The sequence below is a fragment of the Saccostrea echinata genome, unplaced genomic scaffold, assembly GCF_033153115.1.
Source record: "Saccostrea echinata isolate AGI-Se365-2 ecotype Australia unplaced genomic scaffold, CSIRO_AGI_Sech_v1 ptg000054l, whole genome shotgun sequence".
Taxonomy (NCBI): domain Eukaryota; kingdom Metazoa; phylum Mollusca; class Bivalvia; order Ostreida; family Ostreidae; genus Saccostrea; species Saccostrea echinata.
In genome coordinates, this window is record NW_026889803.1 from 11,860,677 (window position 1) to 11,873,323 (window position 12,647).

At 32.6% G+C, this 12,647-nt stretch overlaps 1 protein-coding gene across 1 annotated transcript; it reads right to left on the bottom strand.

Moving 5' to 3' along the window:
• Positions 1-1,659: 1,659 nt before the first annotated feature.
• LOC133204614 (mucin-2-like) lies at positions 1,660-2,734 on the bottom strand. Its single transcript, XM_061340367.1, has 2 exons — positions 2,656-2,734; positions 1,660-2,486 (listed from the first exon to the last, which is right to left on the bottom strand). The coding sequence occupies exons 1-2, from the start codon at positions 2,732-2,734 to the stop codon at positions 1,660-1,662; spliced, it is 906 nt and encodes a 301-aa protein (XP_061196351.1).
• Between the last annotated feature and the right edge of the window lie 9,913 nt (positions 2,735-12,647).

The following is a 12,647-nucleotide window of genomic DNA, read 5'->3' on the forward strand; positions in this document are numbered from 1 at the left end:
TATATATATATATATATATATATATATATATATATATATATACTGCATTAATATACTGTTTTTTAAATATCAAAGTTTATATCTAATGCAAAAACATCGCTTTACATAGCTGAAGCCATTTTTCTTATTTTCAAATATATTAAGTCATTTTTGTCTTGCTCCAAATTCTCCAGTTGTTTCATGTTGCTTTATACTAAAAATCATCAATATCTATTTTGTGTTTTTTCAATGGAAAGATCAAGTAGGAAATCAACCTCCTTTTCCTCTCAGTTGAAAAGACATTATTTTGTAGATTAGTGTGATTTTTATTTATTTATTTATTTTCTTTGAAAAGCTGTGTTTATCACTGATTCCAATATAACAATAATACTTTGGGGTTACTATTATTACATTACATTATTAATCAATTTAATTTCTCGATTCTGTACCAGCTTTCTTTAAACAAACGTTTTACATTGCAAAACGTGCATCTGCTTACTAAGTATTTCTATTGTCATTCTATTCATTAAATGATGCATGTTCAGTGTCTAAAGGTGCCTTACTTCATGAATGGAATGACAATGGAAATGAGCTGCTACATATTTTGCAATGATGAAAAGTTTGTTTCAAAGCTGGAAGGGGCTTTTTGACTTGAATAATATTTTAAAATAAGAAGTCATCCACATGTGATCCAATGTACAAAAATTAAATCCTTTTTTCTGTTTTTAGTAGGGATGGCAATCGATTACAGAATTGTTAATCGGTTAACCAAAAGACGTTCCGACCGATTAACCGGTTAATCGTATCAAAATACACATTTTCTTGACATTTTTTTTTCAAGTAGCTCTACTCATAGTAAGATGTTAGAAACAATCTGTTTATCTTGATCAGGAAACTACATGTACATATATTTTATTTCAATTTCAATAGATAGAAAAAAATTAAGAAAACCATGAAACATGCCTGAGAAATTAGACGTGATAATTTTTTAGAGAAGATGTCACACATTCTGCATGGTCGCCATAATCAAAACTATAAGTCTGAACTTTCACTTAATATACAATGTTTGACTAATAATATAATTTGATAGATATAACTGCAAAAGATAGACATAATGATTCACAGTGCTCAACGGTGATTTATTTAACATCATTGAAGAATTACAGGACAGTCGGGGTAACGACATGTTGTTTGTATAGTAATTAACACTTCACAACTGACCAATTATCCCGCGATCTCAATCAGGAGAACAATAATTACCTCCAAATCAGCTTAAATAAATATGTGAAAACGGTAAATTATCAACGTTTATGTAGAAGTTTCATTTTTAAAAATGAATTGTAAGAAAATTGCGTTCAAATTCACATATATTTTATTTTTTCCGACTAACCGATTACAGATTTTCTAACCGATTACCATCGTTCCGACCGAGTAATCGGTTAACCGGTTGCAAATTGTCATCCCAAGTTTTTAGCTTGCTTTTCAGTCGCTTTGTGAGTAACTGCCTCAACTGCTCAAAACTTTGCTGACATCATTGTAATAAATCACAACAAAAAAAAAATTCAGAGTTTTATTTTTAGATATTCAGAAAATGCAAAAGAATATTTTATCATCCATACTTTTTACTCATACACACAATTACACATAACTACTACCTTTTTTTAAATTTCTAAAGACAACTTAGTAATATTTGTAATAACTATATTTTTTCAAAGCTCTTCGCGCACTTGGTGTGAGGAAATCAACACCCATCATATTACTTGATACGGAGCTCGGCATTGGGCTTGACATCGGCATGGGTGACATCATTAAAGCTTCCGTCATTGGGCTGGAGGAAGATGACATCATGGATGGTGACATTGCCAAACTCCCTGCCATGGGATTCGTCATAGACATTGCGGGATTGGTAGTCATCGACGTCATGGGATTCGCCATCATTGACACCATAGGATTTGCAGTCATTGATGACATGGCATTAGAAGACGGCATAGTCATCATGGGATTTGCAGCCATTGGCGTCATGGGATTTGTAGGCATTGTAGACATGGGACTTGCCATCATGGACATCATGGGAGATGTAGACATCATTGGAGTTGTAGAAGACATAGACATCATGGGTCCTCGTGGCATCATGTTTCCCGCTAGTCTAGACATCATAGACAAGACAGTTCGCATGGTCGGCGATGTCGTCATCATCTGAGTGATCACTGGCATGGAAGTTCCAGTCATCATTGCTAATTGCGCCGCGTCTCTTAAAAGAGGTGTGGACATAGAACCGCTTAACATGCCACTAGACGGATTCATTGAACCGGCCATCACATTGGTCATCGGCATGCCTTGAGACGTCATTGCTGCAGAAGGAGAAGACATGGCATTTGTCATAGCGTTGGCCGCCATGGCGTTAGGCATAGAAGAGGCTGGAATAATGGAGTCGCGCATGCCCACTGTAGATCCTGATGCCATTGATGGATTAGATGCAACTTGTGACATGACTCGCTGACGTTTTTCTAAATTGAAATGTTTACGTTGATACCGATTTTACATAAAATGTTACATTAGATAAAAATTTTGATACATTTTTCAAAATACAAAAGATTACTACTAACAGCAAAACTTTAAAAAAAAGAAAAAGAAAGAAAAGAAAAGAAATTATGATAGAAAGCGTAAGATACTTACTGTGAAATTTCATTGGTTTCGGAATAGCAATTACACAGCACATCAGCGCCAAAAAGAGAACAGTAGTGAATAATCTCATCTGAAATTTAAGCAAGGATTTCAGTTAACAAACATTTCTACAAAGTCATATTCCAATAGCATAAACTTCAAGTATTTTTATTTGTGAAAATAAGAATAGAAAATTTTCGAAGTTTACCTTAATTTTTAAGCTGTGTTGAAGGGAAATAAATGAATTCGAAATTATGCATATTTCTTTGTGAAACCACTATATATACTCTTTTCAGCTCTGGTCATTTTGTTTTGGACAATGGATTTCGGTCAGCCGAGGGAAAGTTTGATTTATTCAAGTGTGATGATTTTTTTCTTTGGACTGTCAAGTTTTGTATTAATCTCATGATTAATGACAATAACTATAAAATCTCCTCGCCAAATTTCATCGAACGATCAGAGAGTTTAATTAGGTATACAATTCGATTAATTATAACTACGTGTCTTCTATGTTCAATAGGTTTTTGCATTTGAGTAATAATGAACATAAATATCATTTTGCGTCCTTAACATAAATAAATCGATTCCCTATGTGCTCTGTTGTCAATCTGGAAGAAAAACTTAACATTTTAACAAATTGTCTTTATATATATATATATATATATATATATATATATATATATATATATATATATATATATATATATATATATATATATATATGTATAATTATTTTTATTATTATTATATTATTATTATATTTTTGAGACATACATATGCCCTTAAAATCTTAAAATCTTTGCTGTATAACTTATCTAAATCATTTCCTTAATTTGAGATATTCAATATACACATAAATCTGCATTCTCAACATTCTCAAAAATTTTTTAATTACTTTTAGATGCAATTCGTATCTTAATTCAAAAAATATCTATGATATACTTGCTCATCAAGTCAATTTTTTCAAATAGCTTTTCTTTAAATGTTACCATTATTTTCATGTCAAAATTCTTGAAAATTTTAAATAAGCCTTTTTTTAAAAAAGACTTTGTATCCAAAACATTTTCCAAATCCGCCTTCTTATATAGTTTGCATAAAATCTAGTAAAAGATACATTCTCCAAGATAGCTTTATTTTGCCAGAAAACATCAAAACTTTTAGTCAAAATAGCTCATCTTTGACTTAATTATCATTTTTCTGTCATAAAGCATCCCTGTCAGTTTAAAGGAAATCTGACAAGGAATGGAACCTGGGTCTACAGTGAGTTTTCCCTCAGCAGTGTGCTATTACTGTCCCTAAAATAATGTTAAACACTAAAAAATGCATATTGCATCTGTTGGATAAACTTTTTTTCAAATGAATATGAAAATTTTCAGACAACATTTTTTGCAGATTCCCTAGTACAGTGTAGTAGTGAGAGTGAATAAAAATAAAAGTCAACTTTGCACGTGAAGTAGAATTCCTGTCAAAAAGTCGTCATTGAGAGGACGAAAGATTCTTCATCATGTCTCTTACAGTACAATTCTTGGAGGAGTATCTCAAATTTGCAACGGAAACGGTACATTTAATAAACTTTTTAATTGAGAAGAAAAAACAGCGACATTTGGGGGGAGAGGGTATTTTAAACAAAATTTAGTTTCTTTTTCTCTTCTTTTAATCGGTCACGGTAGCCTATTGGTTTGGTGTTCGTTTCGTGATCGGGAGGCCCGGGTTCGGTTCTCTTTCTCCGCGCCGCATCAAATCTAAGACGTAAGCCACACACCTGGCATTAGAAGTTGAAAGTCATGGGTCTCTCGGATGATATCTTAACAAAACCGAGATCCTGTGTCACGGTAGGCGTTGGCATGATAAAGAACCTTCACTTCTCAATGGCTCTGAAAGCCGAGTGAAGATCTAAATTTGAAGCCCTTCACGGGCAAACGGTGATGTAGTACGTGAAGCAGTATTTTCTTATTTAAAGTAAATAAAACTATTCAAAGTGTAAAAGTGTAAATTCAGATTTTTGCTACGGTCTAATTTTTAATTTACCTGGATGTGGTAAATATAAAAATTAGAACATGACACTTTTATCATGTAGTTTACTCTCTAATCATAGTTCAAGTTTATTTATTCTCCCAAAACCATTTTAAACACGTTACATGAGGACAATGTAGAATATTAGTAGAACATAAATTCAGGTCAGAGGTACAAGTACATGAAATATTAATATAGAGGATGAAAATAAAGAAACAAATAAATAAATATAATTATGATTAATAATAAGGGGGGAAAATCATGCAAGATAAACTAATTCAAATCATATATCTTTAAAATAAATATACATAGTTTTTTCAAAGTCTTAGCAACTTGTTTTGCCATTAGATCCGAAAAACTAAAGTAAATTTGGTCTAACAAAATAGCGTTCGCATGATACGATACAGATTTTAATTCACCTTACATAATTAAATGATACAGAATTTAAATAATTCATCTAAGATAACTATCGAAATTACCATTATTTATACAGAACTCAATGACAAATCAAGTTCACTACATACTAAGGAAAATTACTAGTATATGTACAGTATACAGTAAAAATGAAACTGATTAAAAGTTGCGATGTTTATCATGCAATATATGTGCAAAGCGAATGTATGTCACATCATATCTTGTTAAGTTTCACAGTTATTGAAGATATGGAAAAGAATGTGCTGAGATCTCCTGTAGCATGGCAAAAAAAATCAAGATGTATATATGTACATAACTCATAATATTTATTTATTTTAGGGAGAAAATAATTTGAGAAATAGAATTTTTTAAATAAGTTTGGATTATTTCTGACCAGATCTCTCTTGATTTGGGGACAGAAAAAAAAATCGCAAAATCATTTTGTCATCCCTTGCTAAATTAGGGGACATTATTTGAAGAATTACAGAAATTGTTATTTTTTTCACAGAAAATCTTCCTCCGTGGAGTAGTGATTGTTTTATAAACATCCCCAAAAATTGTTATAAAAGTTATAAAAAATGGGTTTTTTTTCCCTTTTGTGTTGTAAATTTTAATTTTCAACCCCCGGAAAGGTGGGATCAGGTGCATAGGAGGAGTAAGCATCCCCTGTTAACCGGTTTCACTCGCTGTGAGCCCTATGTATTGATCAGGTAGTAGGAATATTCCGTAGTCAAATAAAAATAACCAAAGTTCTAACATTTTGTATAAAACACGTCAGCTTAAATTCGACCCAGTGATAGGTTATGTTTGCTACATGTAACAAGGTCATTATAAGGGCATAGAATTTACTAAATGCCTTTAAACGAAGTTGTTGATATCCATGTAACATCAATTTATCTGTTAGTAGCCCGCCTCGGTTTAAAATTTGATAGTTCTCAGAGCATGATCTTGAGTTTTGAATAACTTGGGAGATGTCAACACATTACGGAGGTGATAGCGGAATATAACGAGGGTTGATCCAAAAGTAATTCACAAATGCTATAAAATCTTTTACAGACAAAATTTTAGACACTAACACCCCTATTTATTTTAATTTTTACCTTAAATTTCATTTAGTTATTTATAATACTTTTTAAAATCAGGATTTGTCTATCGCCGCACGGCAAGAATATTGTTGAGGTCATTATGACGTTATTTTTCGGCACTCATTTTCAGTTTATCTGCAAATCTTTTTAACCTTACACATGCTTTTTATGCCCTCATATCGAAGATCGGGGGGTATATAGTTTTGCCCTGTCCGTCCGTCTGTCTGTTTTTCCGCAAAAACTTTAACCTTGCCTCTAACTTTTGATTGGTTAGAGCTATGGTTTTCATATTTCACATGTGTATTCCTTGTGAAAGACCTTTCTTTAGGTTCCGCCATATTTGAGCTTTTGACCTTGACCTTGGAGTTTGACCCAGTTAAGCAAAATTTTAACAAACTTTAACTTTGGCCATAACTTTTGAAGAACTGGTGCTAGGGCTTTCATACTTCACATATGTAATCCTTGTGAGAAGGCCTTTCTTTGGATACCAACAATTTTGACCCTTTGACCTTGGAGTTTGACCTAATTTTGGAAAACTTTAACCTTGGTCATAACTTTTGAACGATTGGTGCTTCGGCTTTCACATTTCACCTGTGTATTTCTTGGGAGAAGGCCTTTCCTTGGGCTTCATTAATTTTTACCTTGACCTTGATGTTTGACATACTTTTGAAAAAACTTTAACCTTTTCCATATCTATTCAATGGTTGCTGCTAGGGCTTTCATATTTCACAGGTTTATTCCTCGAGACAAGACCTTACTTTGGGTACCAACATATTTGATTTGCATTTGAGAAAGTTTAACCTTTGCTATAAGTTGCCATACGGGGCATCGGTGTTTCACAAACACATCTTGTTAAAAGTATTTTTTTGCCATTTTGCTATAAAGCGTCTTGTTTGAGTTGTATTTTAAAACTTATTTGAAATGTACATGAAATAAAACGTCTGTTAGAGATTCTAAAGATATTTGGATGAACTGTAAATGAGTGCCGAAGAGAAACGTTATAACGACGTCGTAGACGAGACTTAACGTTGTGTTTATTTGAAAACTTTAAAAAGTATTGGACACATCTGAATGAAATTTTGAGGCAAAAGTCAAATTAGATAGAGGTATTTATACAAAAAAAATTTGTTGATGTAAGTTTCGCCTATTAAAGATTATGTAGCAGTTGTGACATTATTTTTTGGATCAACCTACTACATATAAATAAGGAAAGTTGGAAAAGCTGGTCATCTCGTTTGTCATACACTTAGTTGTTAATTGGCCCTTATCGTCTATAGATAGTAAAAAATCCAAAACGAAAGAAATGTGACAGACTCTGTGGTGTCTCGAGTTCACTGGGATATTTCGAGTCATCATATAAATGCGTGGAATTGATAAAACGTCGTCGATGTTTGTGAATGTCGACTTGAAGGCCACAGCAAGTGTTTTCTTCTTCTCAAGTAGAAGTTGTTTTTTTTTAATAAATTCTGCTTCATATGAATATAAAAAAGGTCTGCTAATAAAGGAGCAAAATTATTGCCAATCGAGTTCTAACAGTTTGTTGGAAGACCTGGTCTCCGAGACTACATAAATTAATGTTTTCAGTGAGGAACACCAATATCCTTTTAATATCATCTTCAGAGAAATTGTGTGTAGAATCAGAGTGATTTTTAATAAAGTAATTTCGTTGATGACCAATGACAAAATACGAAAATTTCTAAGTTCTATTTTTATTGAAGAAGCTGTTTTCTATGACACCAAAAAGTCTAGTTTTTAATTTATCGTGAGAAATGGTGGTATAAAGTGTAGAAAATTCGTACGTTTTGATGTTATTGACTTTTGAAAAAAATTGTGATTTTATATTTTCTAAAAGTTCTTTGGGGCTTTTGAGAATCGACATCTGATTTACACCACTTCTAGAATATGCTGTAGCACAGTACGTCTGAAGTTTCCCCTTAATAGCAGTTATATATTTGAAAGGGCTTGATAGAGCATGTGCTGAACCCAGCAATGTAAGGATTTACAAAATTCAGTACTACATGTGCTCGTGAGTATATTTAATTGTGTTTATTTTGCTGCCATTTAAACATCGATTTGTGACTGTGCTTCACTGTATGTGTTTATGTTTAAAACTGAAGACTGAGAACTGTAAAATGCCACCAACAAGAACAAGTAGTAAATCTGAAAGCAACATAGTCATTCCTAGTATGAGCTCACCAAGTAAACCAAGAACATGTAAAGAGTTACAGTCAGTAATAGAAGAAATTTGTCGTCTGAAAAGTGATCTTGTCAACAAAAAAGACCTTTGCTTAAAAAAAAACACACTGAAAATGCAATAAATTATTTTTAAAAAGTTTTTCTAAAATAAAATTATAATTATGAATCTTACAAGCAAAGAGATTGTTACAAACCTTGTCTGCTGGAACCATAACATATTGTTCAAGTAGCCTTTCTCGTTCTTTTATCACCTCCGATTTAGTGAAATCGAAGGATAGATGATTCGCATATTGCTTTTAAGTCTAAGACTGCTTCATGATCATGGAGCCAGGTATCTTTAGTATAGACAACTTTACGGTTAGTACATTCATTCAGTTTGAATCTTGGATTCAATGAAAAAGATTTTTTCTGTTTTTAGAAAACATTATAATTCAAGATGTTTCTTATTTAAAACTGAAAAATAACGCATTCTAAAAACATGACAAACACATTGTGTCGTCATTTATAAAAAGAATGACAACATTAGAAGAATCTACATCAAATTTATTTCTGTATTAAGTATATTTATTTAACAACTGGATCCAGTTATCCTGTTTTCATAAGAGGATTTTCACCGGATTAAGCACCTGTAATTAACACTGAACATAGAGATACAGCCACATACATGTGCAGCATAAACTGCTGATCAAAAACTTTTCAATAAAAAAACGACACAGTAACTTGTATATATATATCTTCAAAAATAGCTTGATCCGAAAAACCTACTGAGTTGGTTTCCCGCTAGAAATGACTGCATGGTAGATTGTCCAACGGCTTCCATCATGGCGGAACTCAGTATTTCGTCTGCACTTGGAACACGCAAGGTTGAATCGGTCCGGGTAGTGGGCATCATGGAGTTAAACAATAGGTTATTTGTTCCTGACATCGAGTTTGAAATTCCAGTCATCATTCTAGTAATCATCGATGACATCATTGGATTATTTGTCGTCGACGTCAACGGAGAGGTCATCATCGACCTCATCTGATTCGTCATTGATGACATCGGATTTGACATCGTGGACATCATTGGATTTGTCATCGTGGAAATTATTGGATTTGTCATTGCAGACATCACTGAGGCAGTCATTCCTGTAGGGTTAGCTACGTTGTTGGGCATTGATGACGTCATATCACGTCTGACAGAGTTTGCCATACCAGAGAGTATGCTGCTTTGGACTGGATTAGACAGCATGGACATCATGTTTGAAAGAGACATCCCAGTTCCCATAGCAACAGTACCAGCGTCAGAAACGGCAGATGATGACATTGCAGAAGGTCTCTGCATTTGTGGGAGTAAATCGGATTTATTCCATTTCTTCTTGTAGTCTTTTGTTGGAGGGAAATAATATACTGAAATGAAATAACGATAATTAAGTACAGATTATGCTTTTACCTTTCAGTGAATCTATTTCAGTATATTATTATGAAAAAAAAACTAATTCGCTTTTAAGGTTATGCATACAATGTACTAGTATTTACCTTTATAAGTTGCGCAAACACAGTAAAAATTCAGAAGCATCAAAAAGAAAAATGTTCCGGATTTCATTCTTAGTTTGGTATCCTTGTCTGAGATATAATCTTCTTAATTTCTTATTTAACTTTCGTTTTTTATCTATAGGAGGTAGCTTGTTCTTATATATCTTCTTTTCAAGACTACATATAAATGACATATTTCATTTGTCCCATGACCAATTCATCAAAACAAAGAGTAAATGGTCAATCAACTAAAAAACTGCTAAAGAATGTGTCATTTGAAAAGTAATTTGACTGGAACAATTAGGAATCGTTTCTTTGTTCTGTGGAAATTACTAGAAATTTTATTGATGGAGTCAATTAACATTAAAATTCTTATTTTAACATGTGCATTCTAAACCTGTTCTATTGGGGCAATTGTTATTTCCAATTTCTGTTATGACTTTAAAAATGTTTACTACTTATTTTTTACACACTAGATAAATAAAGATGAAAATAATTAAGCTTTTTTAAGTGATCTGGTCTACAATTTTAATAATATATTGTATTTATCGCTTGTGTATGATAAAAAAACCCCACTTTTTCGAGAAAATTGTCTTTAACATCCTTTCAAAATATTTATTTTATATCTACTAGAATCACTAAAATATTGGCTAAGAATTAACTAGTTCTACATAATATACATGTATATCATTTGGTATATATTCCCATTCACTGTTCACGTGAATTAAGGAATAACTGTCTAATTTTTTGGATTCATGATGTGATCAATCGAGTGGCTTGCGTGATAATTTGCATAAACGCCGAAGGCGTTTATGCATAAAATTATCACGCAAGCCAATCGATTGATCATCGTCATGAATCCAAAAAATCTGACAGTTATTCCTTATATTTACATGCTCCTGATTCTGCAAATTCCCGTGCTAATAGCCCCGCTTCTGTCTCTATTTGTCCCGCCCCGCACGTGATTTTTTTTAACCGCGCCTATCGATGAACCAGTAGATTTATGTAGAAATAAAGTATTTTTACAATTTGTAATTTTATCTCGGACAAAGACATTGGAAATGTAAATATTTTCGTATCAACATTCATTGTTTTTATTGTGAAATAAAAAACTATATAATTAGTGGTCAACTGTTCTTCCTTGTTTGTCAGTGCACAGCACTGCCAACAATCATTACACGGTATATAAACAGGTGTATGAACTTAAAAATCATTTGACAAATAATTAATTCATTCTTGACCAATTTCAGAATGTAAGGATTCTCGTGAAGGAAGTCAAACTAATGGCCGTTTTCCTATTTCTTTTGAGTTTGTATCTTGGACCTTCAGTCTCTGGTTACAGTTACAGTAAGTTCATGGCGACTTCGGCATAGTTTCTAGTGGGGTTTTCGTCGATCCTATGAGAAACATGTCTGCTTTCAACCATCAATCTAGCCCCTCCAATTTCTGACACTAAAAATGTTTAAATTTTTTTTTTTAATATTGCAGATTATGGAAATTCCGATAACACCTTAAGTATGCCCCTGCCTTTTGTCGGGAATCTACTTATGCCGGCTGACTTGCTGCTAACTACGGCCATCCTCCCCGCCAAAACCAAAATGACGGGGATCAACTTTAATTCTGATGACGTCCTGTCATTGATGGCATATATGTTCTACCCTAAAGACTTCACTATGACTTCCCTTGCAACAACTATTATTGAGCATCGTCCATCAATGAAGAAAATATTCTCCAACGTGTCCAAAAGGAGGGTCATCCCTGGAACAAACGTATCCGTATTTGGAGGTATTTATATACTTGTAGGGGTTTAACCTGCATGACAGTATATATATTTTGTAAGTTTCCAAGTGAGCAATCGAAATCACAAATACATGTATTAGATGTAGTATAAAAGATCAACTAAATTTTGTCTGAAAAATGTTTTACTACTTTTTGATAATTAAATTACACAATCTAATTGATACACGCACTTTATGATTAAATATCGTTTAAAAACTAAAATTGTGCAAAATTTTCTTGCTTGCAACAACAACAAAAAAAAAAGAATCCCGAAAGGACATCTTTAAAAAAAAGTTTGTTTGTCCTCTCCCGACCGAATGGTTAAAAAGGGCCCGACTCAAACTTTTTTTAACCTCCTAGAAACATTTTTTTCAAAATTCAACCTATTCATTTATTTTATCCTGAGTCGGATGAGAGCAAGCAAACATTTTGCAAAGATGGTCGAAGTATATATATATATATATATATATATATATATATATATATATATATATATATATATATATATATATATATATATTTTATTTTGTAGATGATATGTAAAGGATAAAGCTAAACATTTAAAGGAGGAAAATCCACAAAATACTCCCATCCAATTCATTGGACACGTCAGACTCGGAAGGAAACTAAGAAGCGTTACTTTTATCGTTGTTTTCGAGACTGTGTTGTTATTCTACCTCTGAAAGCAGATTTGTTCTGCTTCAACCCACAGGCCTTTGGATCGCTTAAATCCGACTTTAAAAATATAAAGCGATCTAATAGCCTGTGGTTCAACCGCATACCGTATTTCATTTGACTGAATTTATGTGTTTTAGATTTGCAATATTGCCGACAACAAATTGTTAACTGAGTGTAATGTGGTGCACATATTAAAAACGTTCGAATAAAGCGATTTATTAACAAGACTTTATTTGATCAACTAGTTGCAAGAAATATAAAAACAGGAATTTTAATACTGAATAATCAAAAACAATAAAAGATCAAAACCTGATTGAACACGAT